Genomic DNA, 19952 nt, shown 5'->3' with positions numbered 1-19952 from the left:
ATCGGTAGCGACTCATGGATTATTGCCTCGTTTCTGCTTAAAACTGACTTTAGAAGGATTTAAGAGCTTTTACCTTATCTGATGGTTAATAATCACATTATTCCCTTTGTTCGCTTTGGGTGTAGAGAGCCAGATTCAGATGTGCTGCCGTGGTCCTAAATGACACATGCGCAGTGAAGTAAGGGTGGACCAATTATTAAGGGGGACCATTCGGGTGGACCAATTATTAAGGGGGACCGTTCGGTCGGCGACACAGGAATATCAATAAGCGCTGACATTTACGGTACCGTTTTGTGTACTAGAGGAACTAACGCCTCATTTCCACCGAGCGATCTGGATCGATATGGCACGGTATAGAATGGCATTTTCTGTGTTTCCAAATTCAGATTTAGGGGCGGGTACCAAAATAATGGAGCAGTAAAGCCTCATTTCCACTGAGCGATCCGGGTCGGTACGGCTCAGTATGGTACGGGTCGGAACGGTTGAGTCGGGCTTGGTTTGTGTTTCCACCACCAACAGTCCCTTTTTGTTTTAGTAGGTATAGCATGTAGATATCAACGTGCACGTCATCGAAGTGCGTAAACTGTCGCACAGTCTCACCCTCTCCACGTGGAGTCCACATAGTATAATTTAACATTTTTTTTAATTTTTATTTTTGTCTTAGTGGATCATGGATTTAGTTTCATCACGAGTAGTCAGCTGATGCCTGTGGTAAATGCTGGTGTGAATGAATAAAGCGCTGTGACTTTCAACTTTTAAAATACGTTTAATTTCTTGTACTGGGACAAAGCGCCGCATCCTTTGGTTCACTCTGAGAAATGTACCCGGAGCAGACAAACACAGAGGGACTTTTCTTCAGCCACGACAAGGAATTAAAGTATTTCCAGATGTCTTTTTCCAAAATAAGGACGCTTTATATGGATGAGTTTTCATCAGGCTGTGATGATGAATCAGACAGAAAAGACGTAACAGGTAACCTTAAGAGTGTGAATGGTTTTAAAATTTGAAACCGTCTAAACTGTTCACATGGCCACTGCAGCTTTCACTTTAGCTGCTGAGCCAATCAATGCACAGCAGTGGGTTATCGCCTCCCTTTTGTAACTGGCCGATAATTTTGGGACCTCAGCCGAATGAGTGCCGAAAAGTGGTACAGTACAGGTCAGTTATTTTGGTACCCGTTCCTAAATCTGGATGTGGAAACGCACAAAACAGCGTGCCATACCAACCCAGACTGCTCAGCGGAAAAGGGGCTTAGCTAAAAGGACAAGCTAACCCACTGCTGCCCACTGATTGGCTCAGCAGCAAAAGCTACCCTACGAAGTGGCACACTAGCAACAATAAAATAAATCTTTTTTCAGGATGGTTCACATAAATACAGAGGTGCAGTATAACATCTACAGACCCTACATTTCTTTTCAGTGAAGTCCTCACACAACCATTCATACAGTTCTGACTTACACTGTTTCAAATATTAAAACCATTCACACACTGAGTAAATATAAAGTTTTCCTTCCTGTTGCATTGTTTCAACCAAATTAATCATCATACCCTGACAAAAACTGTTAAGCACATAAGACAGCCTTGTTTTTCTGGAAATACTTGAATTCCTTATTGTGGAAAACACTGAATACATTGCAGTGTTTTTAAAAAAAAGTCCATCGGTGTTTGTCTGCTCCCAATGCATTTCTCAGTTTGAACCAGACGACATCAGAGTTTTGTCCCACCAACAAGGAAAAATAACATTTTATAAGATGAAAGCATCACAGCATTCCAGTTAGTCACTCCAGGATTCACCACAGTATCCGTCATCTTTTCAGCATTCTGCTCGCAACGAAAATACATGCATGTCAACATTATCATGTTCCACCTACCAAACAAAAAGGTACTGCCTGTAGTGGAAACGCAAGCCAAGCCATGCTTAATCTTTCAGAACCGTACCATACCAACCCGGACCGCTCAGTGGAAACAAGGCATAAGCAAATATATTGAAGCATTTTTGCTATACCCCATCCAGAAGAGTGCTCTCTCTCTCTCTCTTTTTCTCATTTATTTTTTGAAGAGTGCTAGTTGTTCTTCTGGCCTATTTGTTCACACTGTCATTTATATTGAGCTTTCTTATCTTGTGCTATTCGGTCATAATAAATATTACATGAGTCCACCTCCTTATATAAACTAATCTAATCCCTCCGCTTCTCTTTCCATGACAAAAACTCCTGTAACAGTGGAATGTGCCGAAAAAGTGGTGATGTCCATGTCTTCTGCCATTTCTGTGGAAGTCAGACGACGTCCCAGATCAACAAAGCCTTCACTTTGGAAATGATCTGGTTGTTTCAGCGGGGTGTCCAGCTCTCCACAATTTCACTGATACTTACTGGACTGGTAAGCATTGAAAGCTGAGATAGACATGTCCAAACGTCCTCTGACACGCCAAAACGGTGTGTTCCTTTGTCTCGCTTCCAAAGCGAATCGGTCGTGATGCGCGAAGGCTCCGCGCGGCTTTCCATGACAAAATCTCTTGTTAAAAGTGAAATCTACCGGAAAATGGCTGATGTCCAGCTCTTGTGATAACCAGAGAAAGAGCACACGACGGTCTCGTATCCACAGAGCCATCAGCTCAGAAATGGTCCGGTGGCTTGTGCCATGTCGTCGCAGCTCGGAGCGCGGCGCGCTGAGCGTTCTTAAAGGGGTCCATAAAGCTGTACTAACAGACCTTATTCTCTGTGAAGCCCGTAAAATTTTCACCAAAAGCCAGATAAATTTTTCGAATAGTTTCCAGGTGCCAGTCTCTAACAGCTTCTGAAAAAAATCTGATGGAAAAAAAAACCCAAATCATTGCGCCATTTCCAGACAATGAAAATCCGACGAAGGGGCGGGACCACTCCTACCACAAGGCGTGCTCACAGGCGAATGACGTCACCGACAGGCGTGGAAAAACTCACGCATGCGCACAAGGGTTCAAGCTTGTCTGACGTGAAAACATATGAATCAAATCCATATAGTTTAAAAAAAAAAAAAAAAAAAAAAAAAAAAAAAAGGTACGATACTTTATGGACAGACCTCGTGTGTGTGTATATATATATATATATATATATATATATGGATGGAAAGGAAGCCAGTCAGAAGGAGGACAGAGGCGGCTGTCCAGGAATACAGAATGGCAGCATGTGCAAAAGAGCAATTTCTCAGATTTAAACGGATGAACACAAAGTTAGAAGTTGGATCACGGTGTCAAAAGAAATAAAGCCAGCGAGAGGCGACTGTCCAGGAATCCGTGATTCGGTTCTAGCTGGCTGGTGCATTTAATGAGCACAGGTGAACAGCAGCCTGACGCACGGTGCACAGCGACTGGACTGTACTGGAGCGTGTATTTTTGGACTGCGTTTAAAAAATGTGACAACATCTTGAATGGATGCTGTGAATTGAAAACCCACACTTTAAAAGGGACCAAGTGTGGTGCACCAACATCGCGTTACATGGCGCTACAAGGATATGTGGATTGACATGGATCATATGCGGTGACACGAGCCTTTTGAGGCTAAATAATTATTTCATGGCAGATTAATTTTTTTTTTCTGCAAATTAGCCGTTGAAAATGGCTCTAATCACTTCCTGAATCACAGAGGAGGCTGCAGCTGGAGCCGTTTGTGCATGCACACACACGCCTAACAAGTTGCAGAAAGCATTTTGAGCAGTCTAAAAAGATAATTATTTGTCATGTTTACCTTGTCATGGCTTGATAAAACAGTTGCATATACTTTCCTTCTTGTGTGCAGCTGTTAAAGTATGTTTATAACAGATTTAACTTCTTGTTATAATCGTTCAGACGAGCCGCGCTCTGATGCGATCTGCTGACGTCACCACTCGCTCTGTTCACATCTTGTTTACTCCACTTGACAAGCTGCGTGTAGTGTTGGAGATTAGATCGCGCCACATAGCACAACATTTGTTCGTGAAAGATTTTTTGAACATTTCAAAATATCTGTGCACAATAGCACGCACCAGCACCCCTCTGGCGTGCTGTCTGCACCAGTTAAAGATGAGTTTACTCTCCAGCACGACACAGGTCGTGATGTGCCGTGAAGCAAAGGCATGCTCGTGTCAGGGCACCTTTAGTTGCGGATACGTGACAGTTTAAAACGTGGCTCATTCTTTGAATAATCGCTGACACATCCATGCATGACTGATTATTCATGGCTTATTATTTGGTGGGACCGAGGCTTTATTCAGACGCTGGGGCGCACTGGTGTGGGTGTTTATTTCCAGATGTCACAGCATGAAATGGATGAGAGTCTATGATAGCCCCTGGATGGGACAGCAATCCAAGCCAACAATGAGTGCAAAAAACAGACAACCATGTGGATGCAACTAAGGCATGAATGCGTGTGATGAGTTTACAAATACTAGTGTCACATAATTAAAAGACAACACCACAACCTGAGCAACGAATTCAGCAGATATCATGAACTGCAAAAATATTCGAGTGACTGTATGGCTGGGAAGATACAGACGAGATGTCAAAAAGATGAAAACTGAAGAAGAACTCTACCTTTGATAGAGCTGGTAGGGATGATGCCCTCTGCTGTTCCACCATAACCCCCAGATACAATGCTCGTCTCATTTAGATTAGGTCCCGATACCATCACCTGCTGCAAGTCCTGAAAAGTTTAAACATTAAACAAAATAAAAAAAATAAATAGATAGTGGACCTAAAGATGGCAAAGACAAGATATTCTTACACATCTGTAACAGACTCAATGATGGTAGCTGTTGGAAAGGCTGCTGGTTCTTCCATAGATTAAACATTTATTCACCAGACAGGAACAAACACTACCATGTTAGGAAGGTTAGTCACAACACAGTCTACCAACAGTGTCTAACTGAAACTCATGTACAAATACATGGAGCCTTTCAAAGACTGAAAGCATACTGCTGAAGAGCCAGTTAATAATTAACTCAACTAATGACCTGAGCTGAACAAACTGTGAAACTGTTGGCAGCGAGTAAGGCAATTCTACAGTCTTATTAAAAAAGATATCCAAGCAGTGCTGTTAATCTGTGTAGCAAGGATTCCATTATTCTGGCATTACTGGACACAGAGTAGCTCTGAGCCATCAGTTTTTTAGGCTCTCAGGTTGTTGCTAACCCTCCACGCCAAGTACAGTGCATAGCATTCACAGCGCTTCACTTTTTCCACAATTGTACCAGAGACCATCAAAATATGGTCATTGGGTCTTGCGAAGGCTTTGTGTCCATCAGTCCATCCCTCTGTCTGTGCTCAGCATAAGTGCAGTCCTATTCCTGCCAGGGTCTTCAAATTAAAAAGGGAACATTCTTGGGACACACCTTGGACAAGTTCAAAGACGATTAACTTTGACATATTTTAAGAGGTTAAAAAGTCACATTCTCTTTCCTATTTTTATGCTATGACAGTGCAGGCAATAAGCATCATTTTGTTAATAATCACCAGCCTCCCTGCCTCATTTAGGTTCCGGGTCTGAGCATGGTTTGAAAAAAAATAAACGGCCGGGCTTTTAATCATGGAAATACGATACCCACGTTCCTCGAATCGGCCGGTGTTAAACTTCATTTCGTACCTCTGTTACTGTGCATTTCCAGACTACTCTGTCCGGTACACGTGAGGGGTTTTTAATGGAAATGGGTCCCTTCATGAAAAGGGGTCAGCAATATGTGACATAAGGGTCAATTTTAAAATTTCCTACCAAGGTGATATAGACTGTAAGATATGAATATATGGACCATGGGGTATACATAAAATCCACTATTGAGATGAGTCATGATATACTTTTTTTGGATGGGCTCACTGGCGGCTATATTAGGGCTCAAGTGTAACTGGTCGAACCGGAACGCGAAACAAACATAATTGTTGACTGTTACTTTACTGTTGAACTAAATTTGATCTCCCCATGGGTTTAAAGCTCTCAAGAATGGCGCTTTCAAACAACACAACTGGGGTTTTCTGAATTTACTAAATTACCAGTTTAGGAACATGGGTTTTAAATGTAACAGAGCGGGACACTATGGATTACATTCAACACCACATATTTGGCATATTCTCTACAGCGGTATCGAGTGATTAAGACATTGGTCTATGGGGGAAATTAATTTTACCATGTGCCCATCAAATTAGAATTCAGATAAATTAGTTGAAGTGATTTTCACCAAAATAATACTTAAGTGCTGTGTGTCACAAATTTGGTGGGGTTTGGTGTCCCAATTTTCAGATTAAAAACTCAAAAAAGAAAAATTCCAAAATAATTACGTTGTCTATGTTACCACACTTATTTAATCAATATATGAGGTCTATTAGAAAAGTATCCGACCTTATTTTTTTTTCAAAAACTATGTGGATTTGAATCACGTGCGATTACATCAGACAAGCTTGAACCCTCGTGGGCATACGAGAGTTTTTCACGCCTGTCGGTTGCATCATTCGCCTGTGGGCAGGCTTTGAGTGAGGAGTGGTCCACCCATCTATTTTTTCATTGTTTAGGAATGGCTCAGACTGCCGCTTTGCTTGATCAAAATTTTTTCAGAAACTGTAAGGCACATCCGAGTGGACACCATTCGAGAAATTCAGCTGGCTTTCGGTGAAAATTTTAAGGGCTGATGAGAGATTATGGAGTGTTACTGTCGCTTTAAGGACAACCCACGGAGCCGGAGGGCACGCCATGCTCCGAGCCGCCGTTGTCAGCCTGTTTCGAGCTGAAAACTTCCAAATTTAAGCCTCTGTTGACCCAGGACATCGTGAGAGAACAGAGAAGTTTCAGAAGAGGTCGGGATCAGCAGTTTATCTGGACATTCCACTGTTAAAGGAGATTTTGTAATGAAAGACGTGCTGACTGATTTGCGCGTCGGCAGGCAGCCGCTCATGGCCCGGCGCCACAGAGAAACACCTCTGTTGGAAGCGTTACGGGACAAGTTTGAACATGCCCAGCTGTTAAACAGTTTCTCGGATACTCACTCGACTGAAAACCATCAAAAGCCGCCTGAATTTTACGAATGGTTATCAACACGGAGGACAGCAATTAGTCCACAATTATTACTTGTTTACAGTAATAATGGCACACATCAGAGTTATACACATACATACACATTTGACATTGTTTATGTGCATTAAGTTTGAAGAAGTCCGTTATCCGAATTGATGCAAGTGGGTGAAGGTCATGCAGCAACCCTGAGATGCGCCACCGTCAGCTTGGGAGGGAGGAACGGGGGCCAGCTGCAGGTAAAACAGCACCCCGCAGAAGGGGGAAGGAATGATGTGAGCAGAAGCCAGAGTGGGGGGTGTTTATGGGGAGGTAGGAGGGAGAATGAAGCATGCTTCAGTCCTATGAAAACAGTTTATTGTCTCTGTGAGTTGAGATAAACAGCAAAATGTTCCCCAGGCTGAAGACATTCCTCTGGAGGAAAACAGTCAGGCAATTTGTCCTTCAGGCTTGATAAGACTGAGTGTTGTGGTTTGAGCAGTGAAAAACACTTAACAGTTCCACTTGAACAACCAAATCCCAATTATGAAATAAGAATATTCCCAATTATGAATTAAGAACATTCACCGGCCTCTGAAAACTTCAACTGCAAGGCACGTATCTGCTCCAAGATGTCATCCAATTTGCATCCGAGTTCAAGAGTCATCGCAGTCTGAGAATGCACTGCCTTGCCAAACTCGTTAATCATGACGGACAAGCAAGGGGCCGTGGTTCTTGATGCTGCCGTCTTGCCAATTTTCCGGTAGATCAGGGCAGCACATAAGCCAGAAAGTACCGCCCTGCTACCATAAGACCAAAAATGAATAAATCCTCGACGTCCTCAACGGAGAAAAGGCACCAAGCATGCAATACGCCAAGACCCCCAGGAGTCGAGAACATAGCCCGCAGGATACGTTCCATCTGGGCAGGTAGGACCCACCGCTCCTGAGCTTCTTGTAGGAAAAAAGGGTGTCAATAGCATTCAGAGACCAGCTGATCAATTCCATGGTTAATCCAATAGTAGTCCAATTGATCCAGAATCCAATATAATTTGAGGAATTCGCAGTCTGGTGAAGTAGGGACTTGAAAGGTTAAAGCAGAGAGCAGAGTGGGGGGGGAGTGGAGGAGATGCGACTGCCCTCATCGGAGTCCCAAGCTGAAATGTGTCATTTTTATATATGGTGTGTGGTTTTATTTATTTATTTATTTTATACATCAATGTCCTTCATATCAGGCATTTTCCTGCACTATTCACAGGATAGCAATGGTAGCTCACTGGTAAAGTGTCTGACTGGCAGTCAGAGCTTTTGGACAGTGCGGGTTCAAATTTTTTAATTTTCACATCGCGCAGCTGTTTGCACTGTGTTCCCACGTGCACGAACCATCGCAGCGACATCGTGCACACCTGCCCGTCGACGCGATGTTTCATGGTTCGCTCATAAGAGCTGTTCCGATGTCAGTCACCCTGAGTTGTACTTATTCGCACCATGTGTGAAGGGGCCCTTAGCATTGCATTATATTTTTATGTTACAGCCTTTTTCCAAAATGGATGAAATTAATTTTTGCCTCAAAATTCTACACACAATACTCCATAATAACAATGTGAAAATAGGTTTTTTGAGATTTTTGCAAATTTATAAAAAAAAAAAAAAAAAAAGAAGAAATCACATACGTAAGTATTCACAGCCTTTGTCATGAAGCTCAAAATTGAGATGAGGTGCATCCTGTTTCCACTGATCATCCTTGAGATGTTTCGACAGCTTAATGAGAGTCCAACTGGGGTAAATTCAGTTGATTGGACATGATGTGGAAAAGCACACACACCTGTCTACATATAAGGTCCCACAGTTGACAGTGCATGTCAGAGCACAAACCAAGCATGAAGTCAAAGGAATTGTCTGTAAACCTCCGAGACAGAATTGTGTCAGATAACAAATCTGGGGAAGGGTACAGAAACATTTCTACTGCTTTGAAGGTCTCAATGAGCACATCCATCATCTCCAAATGGAAGAACTTCAGATCCCCCTGGACTCTTCCTAGAGCTGGTTGCCCGTCTAAACTTGAGTGATCGGGGGTGAATGGCCTTAGTCAAATAGGTGACCAAGAACTCGATGGTCACTCTGTGAGAGCTCCAGCGTTAAGAGATAAGAACCTTCCAGAAGAACAGACATCTCTGCAGCAATCCGCCAATCAGGCCTGTATGGTAGAGTGGCCAGACAGAAGCCACTTCTTAGTAAAAGGAAGAAACTGGGCACCATTCCTACAGTGAAGCATGGTGGTAGCAGCATCATGCTGTGGGTATGTTTTTTCAGCAGCAGGAATTGGAAGACTAGTCAGGATTGAGGGAAAGATGAATGGAACAATGTAGAGAGACATCCTGGATGTAAACCTGCTCCAGAGCGCTCTTGAAATCAGACTGGGGTGATGGTTTATCTTTCAGCGACCTTAAGCACACAGCCAAGATATCAAAGGAGTGGCTTCAGGACAAATCTGTGAATGTCCTTGAGTGGCCCAGCCAGAGTCCACACCTGAATCTGATTGAACATCTCTGGAGAGATCTGAAAATGGCTGTGCACTGATGCCCCCCCTCCAAACTGATGGAGCTTGGGAGGTGCTGCAAAGAGGAATGGCCAAAACTGCCCAAAGATGAGTGTGTCAAGCTTGTGGGAACATAGTCAAGAAGACGTGAGGCTGTAATTGCTGTCAAAGGTGCATCAACAAAGTATTGAGCAAAGGGTGTGAATATTTATGTACACGTGATTTCTTAGTTTTTTATTTTTATGAAATTTGAAAAATTTAAAAAACAAAAAAACTTTTTCAAGTTGTCACTATCGGGGTGTTGCGAGTACAATTTTGAAGGGAAAAATTATTTCACGCCATTTTGGAATAAGGCTGTAACACACACACACAAAAAAAAAAAAGAAAGTGGAAAAAGTGAAGCACTGAATACTTTCGAAGATAGCCATTGGAATTACTATGTAATGCTGCTAAAAATTCCATGGACAAAGGACAGCCATCATTTTCTTTGTATCAACAAATATTTGACATTACCATTCCTGAAAAAAGTCAATACAAAGCTTCCTGAATGAGGATGTCAGCTTATCCAGGCCACATTAACCATCATTGTCAGCCACGTTTTGACTTTAGAGGTGACTGAAATTACAGGATTTGTATGAAACTACAATAATTTGGACACCATGCTGTATTTTTGCCACCCAGAACCAGGATAAATTAAGGAGTTTCACTGGTGCACACGTGCACATAAGGTCAAATCACGCTTCATTAAAACAGCAGATATACAGAGGGGCATCACTGCCACTACTATGAATATTAAAGCAGTCTGTCAGATGATGGTTAATAACAATGAATTAGATGGAAAAAAAAAGATATACCCCACAGTCTTTCATCCCAAACGCCCCCTTGCTGAGAGACTCCTTGCTGCAGTTAGTAGATGCTAACTTAAGAAGCACAGTACAACATGCACAGTAGTTTGCCATCAAAATAAAATAGCTGAAATACTGTGAAGTGAACCAAAATACAATATAAAATAAAAACCCCTTTTTATGATGGATGAATAGCAAACCATTGAGCGCTACTACACACCAACATACACACAAATAAGCCTGCTCACCCTGGTGCCTCTGGAGCTTCCTACCTTCTCATTTAAGCTCCACTGCACCTTTGCAGCCTGCACATAGATGAGGACAGGAATTGACAAATGCATAAAAAATGGAAAAAAGGCAAAAGAAAAATTCACAGCTTTAAAATAAATAAATAAATAAAAATAGGATGCAATAATAAATCCCAGAAAAATAAAATGCACAAAGATGACAATACAAGTATGAAGAGAACTGATGACTGATAATGCAGCATTGCAGTACAGTTCACATTTGCAAGTATAACTGCTTTCACTTACTGGTCATTCTGAGGAAGAGTGTCTGCAAATATCCCTGTACTCAACTACTCGAAGAATCGTGCAAATTCTATCCTAAATGTTTCAAGTTTGTCATTCAGAAATAATACAATTTTGCTATATATACACAACCCAAACTCAAATGAAGTTGGGTCATTGGGTAAAACGTAAATAAAACAATACGATTTGCAAAGCCGCTTCAACTTATATTCAATTGACTACACCACAAAGACAAGATATTTAATGTTCAAACTGGTAAACTTTGTTTTTGTGCAAATATTTGCTCATTTTGAAATGGATGCCTGTAACACGTTTCGAAAAAGCTGTTCCTTTTAACAACACTCAATAAGTGTTTTGGAACTGAGGACACGCATGACTGGGTATAAAAGGAGAATCCCAAAAAGTCTCAGCCATTCACAAGCAAAGATGGGGCGAGGATCACCACTTTGTGAACAACTGCATGAAAAAAAATAGTCCAACAGTTTAAAAACAATGTTTCTCAACGTTCAATTGCAAAGAATTTAGGGATTCCATCATCTACAGTCTATAAAATAATCAGAAGCTTCAGAGAATCTGGAGAACTTTCTACACGTAAGTGGCAAGGCTGAAAACCAACACTGAATGCCCGTAACCTTCGATCCCTCAGGCGGCACTGCATTAAAAACCGACTCACTGTATAAAGGATCTTACCACGTGGGCTCAGGAACACTTCAGAAAACCATTGTCAGTTAACATAGTTCGTCTCTACATCTACAAGTGCAAGTTAAAACTCTACCATGCAAAGCAAAAGCTATACATCAACAACATCCAGAAACGCCGCCGGCTTCTCTGGGCCGGAGCTCATTTGAAATGGACAGATGCAAAGTGGAAAAGTGTGCTGTGGTCTGATGAGTCCACATTTTATTTTATTTAATTAGCTTATAATGCTCCAAATCACAGCAAAAGCCGTCTCAAGGTGCCTTATATAAAACAAGTCAACATAAAATTGAATAAATAAAAAAAATTCAAATACATAAATAAAAACAGAAGTAAAAGAATAAAACAAATAAAAAATAAAAAACTATTCATAAGAAAGAGGTTAAAAATAGGTTTTGAGTCTTGACTTAAAAATGTCCACGGACTCAGACTGCCTCACGGTCGCAGGAAGACTGTTCCACAGGGTGGGTGCACGATACGAAAAGGCTCTTTGACCTGCTGAATTCTTCTTCACCCTGGGAACACAGAAGTCCCGCATCCTGTGACCGCAAAGCCCGGGCCGGCACGTAGAGTTCCACCAGATCAGCCAGATAAGATAGCGCCAGTCCATTAACAACCTTATAAGTCAATAACAAAACCTTAAAATCTGCTCTCACAGAGACAGGGAGCCAGTGCAAAGATGCCAAAATGGGTGTGATATGTTCAGAACTTCTGCTACGTGTCAGAAGTCTGGCGGCAGCATTCTGAACCAGCTGAAGACCCCTAATGCTGGACTGTGGTAACCCTGAAAATAGAACATTACAATAATCTCATCTAGAAGAAACAAAAGCATGAATCAGGGTCTCAGCATCAGCCATGGACAGGATGGGGCAGATCCTCGCTATATTTCTCAGATGGAAAAAAGCAGTCCAAGTAACATCCCTGATGTGGAGGTCAAAAGACAACGTGGGATCAAAAATTATCCCAAGGTTCCTCATTTTGTCCGTATGATGTATGACACATGAACCCAGGCTGAGCACCAGCTGGTCAAACTGATGCCAATGTCTCGCTGAACCAAGAACCATCATTTCAGTCTTATCAAAGTTTAAAAGTAGGAAGTTACTAGACATCCAACTTCTCACTGATAGAAGACAGTCCTCCAGGGATTTTATGGGAGTGAGATTTCCCGCAGTTATCATCAGCATAACAATGAAAGGCAATCCCAAAACTCCGCAGTATAAACAGATCCCTGTGGAACCCCAAATCTCATGTCAGCAAGGTCAGAGGTAGTGCCATTATACAAGACACATTGAGAACGACTGGACAGATATGACGTCAACCAGGCAAGGGCACTTCCGGTAATCCCCCCCAAAAATTCTCCAACCTATCGAGCAAAATATGATGATCCACAGTATCAAACGCAGCACTGAGATCTAACAACACCAAAACCATAGTGGTGTCCGAGTCCATTGCTCGCAGAAGATCATTCACTACTTTAGTGAACGCTGTCTCTGTAGAGTATATTTCCTAAAAGCAGACTGCAGGGACTCAAAAAGATCATTCTCAGTGAGGTGGTCTATGAGCTGCCGTGAAACCACCTTTCTAAAATTTCGCAACAGAATGATAGATTTGATATTGGCCTGTAATTTTCAATACACTAGAGTCAAGATTAGATTTCTTAAGTAATGGTTTAATCACTGCTGATTTAAAACATTTCGGAACAGATCCAGAGGTTAATGATAGATTCATAATTTCCAGCACAGTCGGCCCAAGAGTGGGCCACAGGTCCTTAACAATTTTGTTGGTATGGGATCAAATAAACAGGTTGTGCTTTTTGTAGACGCCACAAGTTTCGTCAGCACACCTAATGAAATACTATGAAATTCTGTCAATCTAGGGTACACCTCAATGGTAGCGCCCACCTCCATAGCAGGTTTTAATGGTTGGGCCGAGGCATGCTCAGCCTAATATCTTCTATTTTCTCCCCAATAATCCAAGAACTCCTGTGCTGAAAAGGGAGAACGACTACAGGTGGCTGCCCGTGAATACATTTCAAATTGTTTTTGGAAATCATGGATGTCGTGTCCTCCGGACAAAAGAGAGAAAAGGCCATCCAGATTGTTACCAGTGTAAAGTTCAAAAGCCAGCATCTCTGATAGTATGGGGGTGTGTTAGTTCCCATGGCTTAAAAAAAAAAACTTAACATCTGTGATGGCACCATTAATGCTGAAAGGTACATCCGGGTTTTAGAGCAACACATGCTGCCATCCAAGCAACATCTTTTTGAGGGACGTCCCTGCTTATTTCAGCAAGACAATGCCAAGCCACATTCTGCATGTGTTACAACAGCATGGCTTCATAGTAAAAGAGTGCGGTACTAGATTGGCCTGCCTGCAGTCCAGACCTGAAAATGTGGTGCATTATGAAGCTCAAAATACGACAACGGAGGCCCCGGACTGTTGAACAACTGAAGTCGTACATCAAGCAAGAATGGGAAAGAATTCCACCTACAAAACTTCCAACAATTAGTGTCCTCAGTTCCAAATGCTTATTGAGTGTTGTTAGAAGAAAAGGTGATGTAACACAGTGGTAAACATACCACTGTCCAGCTTTTTTGAAAAGTGTTGCAGGCATCCATTTCAAAATGAGCAAATATTTTCAAAAAACGAAGTTTATCAGTTTGAACATTAAATATCTTGTCTTTCTGGTGTATTCAACTGAATATAGATTGAAGAGGATTTGCAAATCATTGTATTCTGTTTTTATTTACATTTTACACAACATCCCAACTTCATTGGAATTGTGTATATATATGTATGTGTGTGTGTAACATAATTATGTTTACATATATCAACAAGGAGCAACACTATGCACAGGCCAACATGGGGAGGTCATGTACTGCTGTCTAACAATCAATTGCAGCAAGATAATCCAAACAAAGGCCCACTACCACTCCCCACCTTTTTTTTTTCTCAATAAAAAAGTATACTGTATTAATATTGTGTTGTAGTATTGTTCCTTCAGCCAGGTCACAAAAATGGCACCTGTAAAGGTGAATTTGAAGACGTTGATATGTTTCTCAATCTTGAAATTAGGTCATCTGGGGTCAAGGTCAAACGTCACATCACTACTACATTACCTACTTAGTTCAAAACATAGCATACAGTACAGTGTTTCTATTATAAAAGTTAATGTTGTTAATGCTCTGTCAAATATATTACCATCATACTGTTCTGAGTACTGAATGAACAATGCCATAGAAGAGGAAGTGTACAAAGGGCACAGATAAGATTGATGAGGCATTCATCAGTGCATGATGAACAAGAAGGAAAGGACTCTTCATCTGATTGTCTTATGCTATATCAGGGGTGGCCTGATATAGCATAAGGTGTGTGTGTGTATATATATATATACATATATACACACACACACACACACACACACACACACACACACACACACACACACACACACACACACACACACACAGTTTAAGAGTTTCTCCATTAATGAGACGGACCTCATCTTGTGCCAAATGTTAAATGTCTGAGAAAACCAGTGTAGACACAGATCCCACTCTTAACTCACTCGATGCCATTGGCTCTTAAACGCGTTTTTTCCTATAGCAACGGCCCGCGCCAAACCGTGTCATCAAGCCAATTATGTTTTTATTGGGGGGGGGGGGGGTAATCAGCTGATCTAGCTTGTGTAAAAAAATTAGAGTTGTAATCACAAGGGAACCCATTCTGTGGGTGGTAGCAGTGTGAGTGTGGATATGTGATCATCTAACCTTGTCTCAGAGAAGAAATTAAGTCTACTTGTTGATCTCTGGTTTCAAAAAACTATTTCATTGTAAATGGATAGCCGAGAGAGGGGCAGTATTTGTTTCTATGTGACTGGAGAAAGTGTGCAAAGAAGATGCGTTGTCTATATAAGGAAAAGATAAACAGAGAAACGTCTCAGACAACATGGCAAGACGATGCAGTAAGAAGGGTCGGCCATCGAGCTACCTGAAACAGCTAACTCTGGAGCAGAGTATGTCCAGAGGTTTGGGCAGTGCGCCGCCCACTAGCACCCAAATCACCGACAACTACGCGCGAGCCAGAGGGAAAAGACGCGCCGCCAAGAGAAGAGACAGACGGAGTCCCTCCCTGACGGTTTCGGATTCCAGCGAGCCTGACCCTGACTCATCGGACGACTGGTTACCATCATCTGCTGCTACCAGCAGAGCTAGTTCCCCTCAGCCATCTACCTCAGCAACAAAACACCTCATGCCCCAGGAAGACATGCAACAGGTGAGTTGAGCTAATGTTCATCGGTTTGTTTGAATGCTGCTGCATGTTCATTTTCCCACAGTTTTTTTTTGTCAGAAATCAGCATTTTTAGTGATACCCACCCATGTTCTGCAGACAGTTACTAAAGAATGGAAAGAGGTACAAACAAACTTTTTTTTTTTCTGATGATAATGGAAAGTCTGAAGTTTCTTTTGGTATGTTTGTTGTTGACATGGACATAGAACTCAATTTCTATGGGTCTGCAAAAACACTCAAATGCTGAAAAAATCCTGGCACTGGGATGTTCTGATTTGAAAATGGCTGGCACTCAATAAGTTAATGTGTGTTGTGATTTCAGCTGCTCCTGTTTTGGGTCGGGGTCGCCACAGCGGATACAGCCAGATCCGCACTGGTATTTGGCACAAGTTTCATGCCGGATGCCCTTCCTGACACAACTCCAGTTTTACCTGGAGAAACACACACAGCCGCTGGTATTCTGAAGAGGTCTCCCATTCAAGTACTGCACTGCTTAGCTTCTGAGATCTGACAGGATCAGGCTGACACAGAGTAGACCAGCTTGCCCACTCTTAATACACTGTTAATTCACGTTCGCTGAGGTGAAGGAACTAGAGAAGCTCTAACTGTGGCTTTGAAACTTTATGGGTGAGTCCATTACACCATAGCGTTACAATAAATTTAGAATAAATATGAGATGTTGGAATACTGGTTCTCAAAGGATACCAGTGATCAGAATTTGGCTCTCTGTTGGGACTGTTTACACAGAGACTGCTACCTGCTGCTTTGGGACTTGAACTAACAGTCTTTTTCAAGACGTTTTTTACTTTTTTACCTTTTTACTTTTTTAACTTTTTTTTACTGTGCTCCAACGCCTAAGGAAGACCTCTAACGGTCGAAACATCGCGACAAAAGCACTTTTATCAGCTAACTTTCATTAGCGTTGGCAAGCTAACTAGCTTGCTAACGCTTTCGTTTATTTATTTATTTATTTATTTTTTATTTTAGCACCGTTGTCGTGCGTTGCCTGTGCTGCTTCATGGCCTGTTTGGTGCCTTGATTGGGGCACTCCTTCTGCTGAATCACCTCTGGATTATTTGCACATTATTCACTTTGTGTGTTTTTGGGAATCCGCTAGCTTAGCGCAGCTACTAGCTCTTAGCCGTTTAAGCATGGCGGCTTCTCCTGTCTCTCCCGTACTTTTCTGCTCTGGGTGTGAAATGTTTAGTTATTCCTCAGCCTCCTTTAGCAGTAACGGTACTTGTAATAAGTGCAGCTTATTCGTAGCTTTGGAGGCCAGGCTGGGCGAACTGGAGGCTCGGCTCCGCACCGTGGAAAATTCTACAGCTAGCCAGGCCCCTGTAGTCGGTGCGGACCAAGGTAGCTTAGCCGCCGTTAGTTCCCCCCTGGCAGATCCCATGCAGTCGGGAAAGCAGGCTGACTGGGTGACTGTGAGGAGGAAGCGTAGCCCTAAACAGAAGCCCCGTGTACACCGTCAACCCGTTCACATCTCTAACCGTTTTTCCCCACTCGACGATACACTCGCCGAGGATCAAACTCTGGTTATTGGCGACTCTGTTTTGAGAAATGTGAAGTTAGCGACACCAGCAACCATTGTCAATTGTCTTCAGGGGGCCAGAGCAGGCGACATCGAAGGACATTTGAAATTGCTGGCTAAGGCTAAGCGTAAATTTGGTAAGATTGCAATTCACGTCGGCAGTAATGACACTCGGTTACGCCAATCGGAGGTCACTAAAATTAACATTAAATCGGTGTGTAACATTGCAAAAACAATGTCGGACTCTGTTGTTTTCTCTGGGCCCCTCCCCAATCAGACCGGGAGTGACATGTTTAGCCGCATGTTCTCCTTGAATTGCTGGCTGTCTGAGTGGTGTCCAAAAAATGAGGTGGGCTTCATTGATAATTGGCAAAGCTTCTGGGGAAAACCTGGTCTTGTTAGGAGAGACGGCATCCATCCCACTTTAGAGGGAGCAGCTCTCATTTCTAGAAATCTGGCCAATTTTTTGGATCCTCCAAACTGTGACTGTCTAGCGTTGGGACCAGGAGGCAGAGCTGTGGTCTTATACACCTCTCTGCAGCTTCTCTCCCCCTGCCATCCCCTCATTACCCCATCCCCGTAGAGACGGTGCCTGCTCCCAGACCACCAATAACCAGCAAAAAATCTATTTAAGCATAAAAATTCAAAAAGAAAAAATAATATAGCACCTTCAATTGCACCACAGACTAAAACAGTTAAATGTGGTCTATTAAACATTAGGTCTCTCTCTTCTAAGTCCCTGTTGGTAAATGATATAATAATTGATCAATGTATTGATTTATTCTGCCTAACAGAAACCTGGTTACAGCAGGATGAATATGTTAGTTTAAATGAGTCAACACCCCCGAGTCACACTAACTGTCAGAATGCTCGTAGCACGGGCCGGGGCGGAGGATTAGCAGCAATCTTCCATTCCAGCTTATTAATTAATCAAAAACCTAGACAGAGCTTTAATTCATTTGAAAGCTTGTCTCTTAGTCTTGTCCATCCAAATTGGAAGTCCCAAAAACCAGTTTTATTTGTTATTATCTATCGTCCACCTGGTCGTTACTGTGAGTTTCTCTGTGAATTTTCAGACCTTTTGTCTGACTTAGTGCTTAGCTCAGATAAGATAATTATAGTGGGCGATTTTAACATCCACACAGATGCTGAGAATGACAGCCTCAACACTGCATTTAATCTATTATTAGACTCTATCGGCTTTGCTCAAAAAGTAAATGAGTCCACCCACCACTTTAATCATATTTTAGATCTTGTTCTGACTTATGGTATGGAAATAGAAGACTTAACAGTATTCCCTGAAAACTCCCTTCTGTCTGATCATTTTTTAATAACATTTACATTTACCCTGATGGACTACCCTGCAGTGGGGAATAAGTTTCATTACACTAGAAGTCTTTCAGAAAGCGCTGTAACTAGGTTTAAGGATATGATTCCTTCTTTATGTTCTCTAATGTCATATACCAACACAGAGCAGAGTAGCTACCTAAACTCTGTAAGGGAGTTAGAGTATCTCGTCAATAGTTTTACATCCTCATTGAAGACAACTTTGGATGCTGTAGCTCCTCTGAAAAAGAGAGCTTTAAATCAGAAGTGTCTGACTCCGTGGTATAACTCACAAACTCGTAGCTTAAAGCAGATAACCCGTAAGTTGGAGAGGAAATGGCGTCTCACTAATTTAGAAGATCTTCACTTAGCCTGGAAAAAAGAGTTTGTTGCTCTATAAAAAAGCCCTCCGTAAAGCTAGGACATCTTTCTACTCATCACTAATTGAAGAAAATAAGAACAACCCCAGGTTTCTTTTCAGCACTGTAGCCAGGCTGACAAGAGTCAGAGCTCTATTGAGCTGAGTATTCCATTAACTTAACTAGTAATGACTTCATGACTTTCTTTGCTAACAAAATTTTAACTATTAGAGAAAAATTACTCATAACCATCCCAAAGATATATCGTTATCTTTGGCTGCTTTCAGTGATGCCGGTATTTGGTTAGACTCTTTCTCTCCGATTGTTCTGTCTGAGTTATTTTCATTAGTTACTTCATCCAAACCATCAACATGTTTATTAGACCCCATTCCTGCCAGGCTGCTCAAGGAAGTCCTACCATTATTTAATGCTTCGATCTTAAATATGATCAATCTATCTTTGTTAGTTGGTTATGTACCACAGGCCTTTAAGGTAGCAGTAATTAAACCATTACTTAAAAAGCCATCACTTGACCCAGCTATCTTAGCTAATTATAGGCCAATCTCCAACCTTCCTTTTCTCTCAAAGATTCTTGAGAGGGTAGTTGTAAAACAGCTAACTGATCACCTGCAGAGGAATGGTCTATTTGAAGAGTTTCAGTCAGGTTTTAGAATTCATCATAGTACAGAAACAGCATTAGTGAAGGTTACAAATGATCTTCTTATGGCTTCGGACAGTGGACTTATCTCTGTGCTTGTTCTGTTGGACCTCAGTGCTGCTTTTGATACCATTGACCATAAAATTTTATTACAGAGATTAGAGCATGTCATAGGTATTAAAGGCACT

At 41.9% G+C, this 19952-nt stretch overlaps 1 protein-coding gene and 1 long non-coding RNA gene across 7 annotated transcripts in view; one reads left to right on the top strand and one right to left on the bottom strand.

Annotated features, from left to right (window-relative positions):
- arfip2b (ADP-ribosylation factor interacting protein 2b) overlaps window positions 1-19952 on the bottom strand; it is a 53166-nt gene that overhangs the window by 15984 nt on the left and 17230 nt on the right. For 2 of the 6 annotated variants that reach the window (XM_034178296.1, XM_034178298.1), the window contains exons 3-4: window positions 10618-10674; window positions 4547-4655 (exon numbers count right to left, since the gene is read on the bottom strand). In XM_034178296.1, coding sequence (XP_034034187.1) covers window positions 4547-4655; window positions 10618-10674 — 166 coding nt within the window. The remainder of the gene's footprint in view (window positions 1-4546; window positions 4656-10617; window positions 10675-19952) is intronic. The other 4 variants (XM_034178297.1, XM_034178300.1, XM_034178299.1 and 1 more) reach the window with 2 other exon arrangements.
- LOC117517315 lies at window positions 842-13103 on the top strand. The gene is made up of 3 exons (XR_004562702.1): window positions 842-984; window positions 2961-2963; window positions 13094-13103. It is a non-coding gene; the product is annotated as an uncharacterized LOC117517315 (long non-coding RNA).

Source organism: Thalassophryne amazonica, chromosome 9, assembly GCF_902500255.1.
Source record: "Thalassophryne amazonica chromosome 9, fThaAma1.1, whole genome shotgun sequence".
NCBI lineage: Eukaryota > Metazoa > Chordata > Actinopteri > Batrachoidiformes > Batrachoididae > Thalassophryne > Thalassophryne amazonica.
This window is presented reverse-complemented; position numbering and strand designations above follow the sequence as displayed.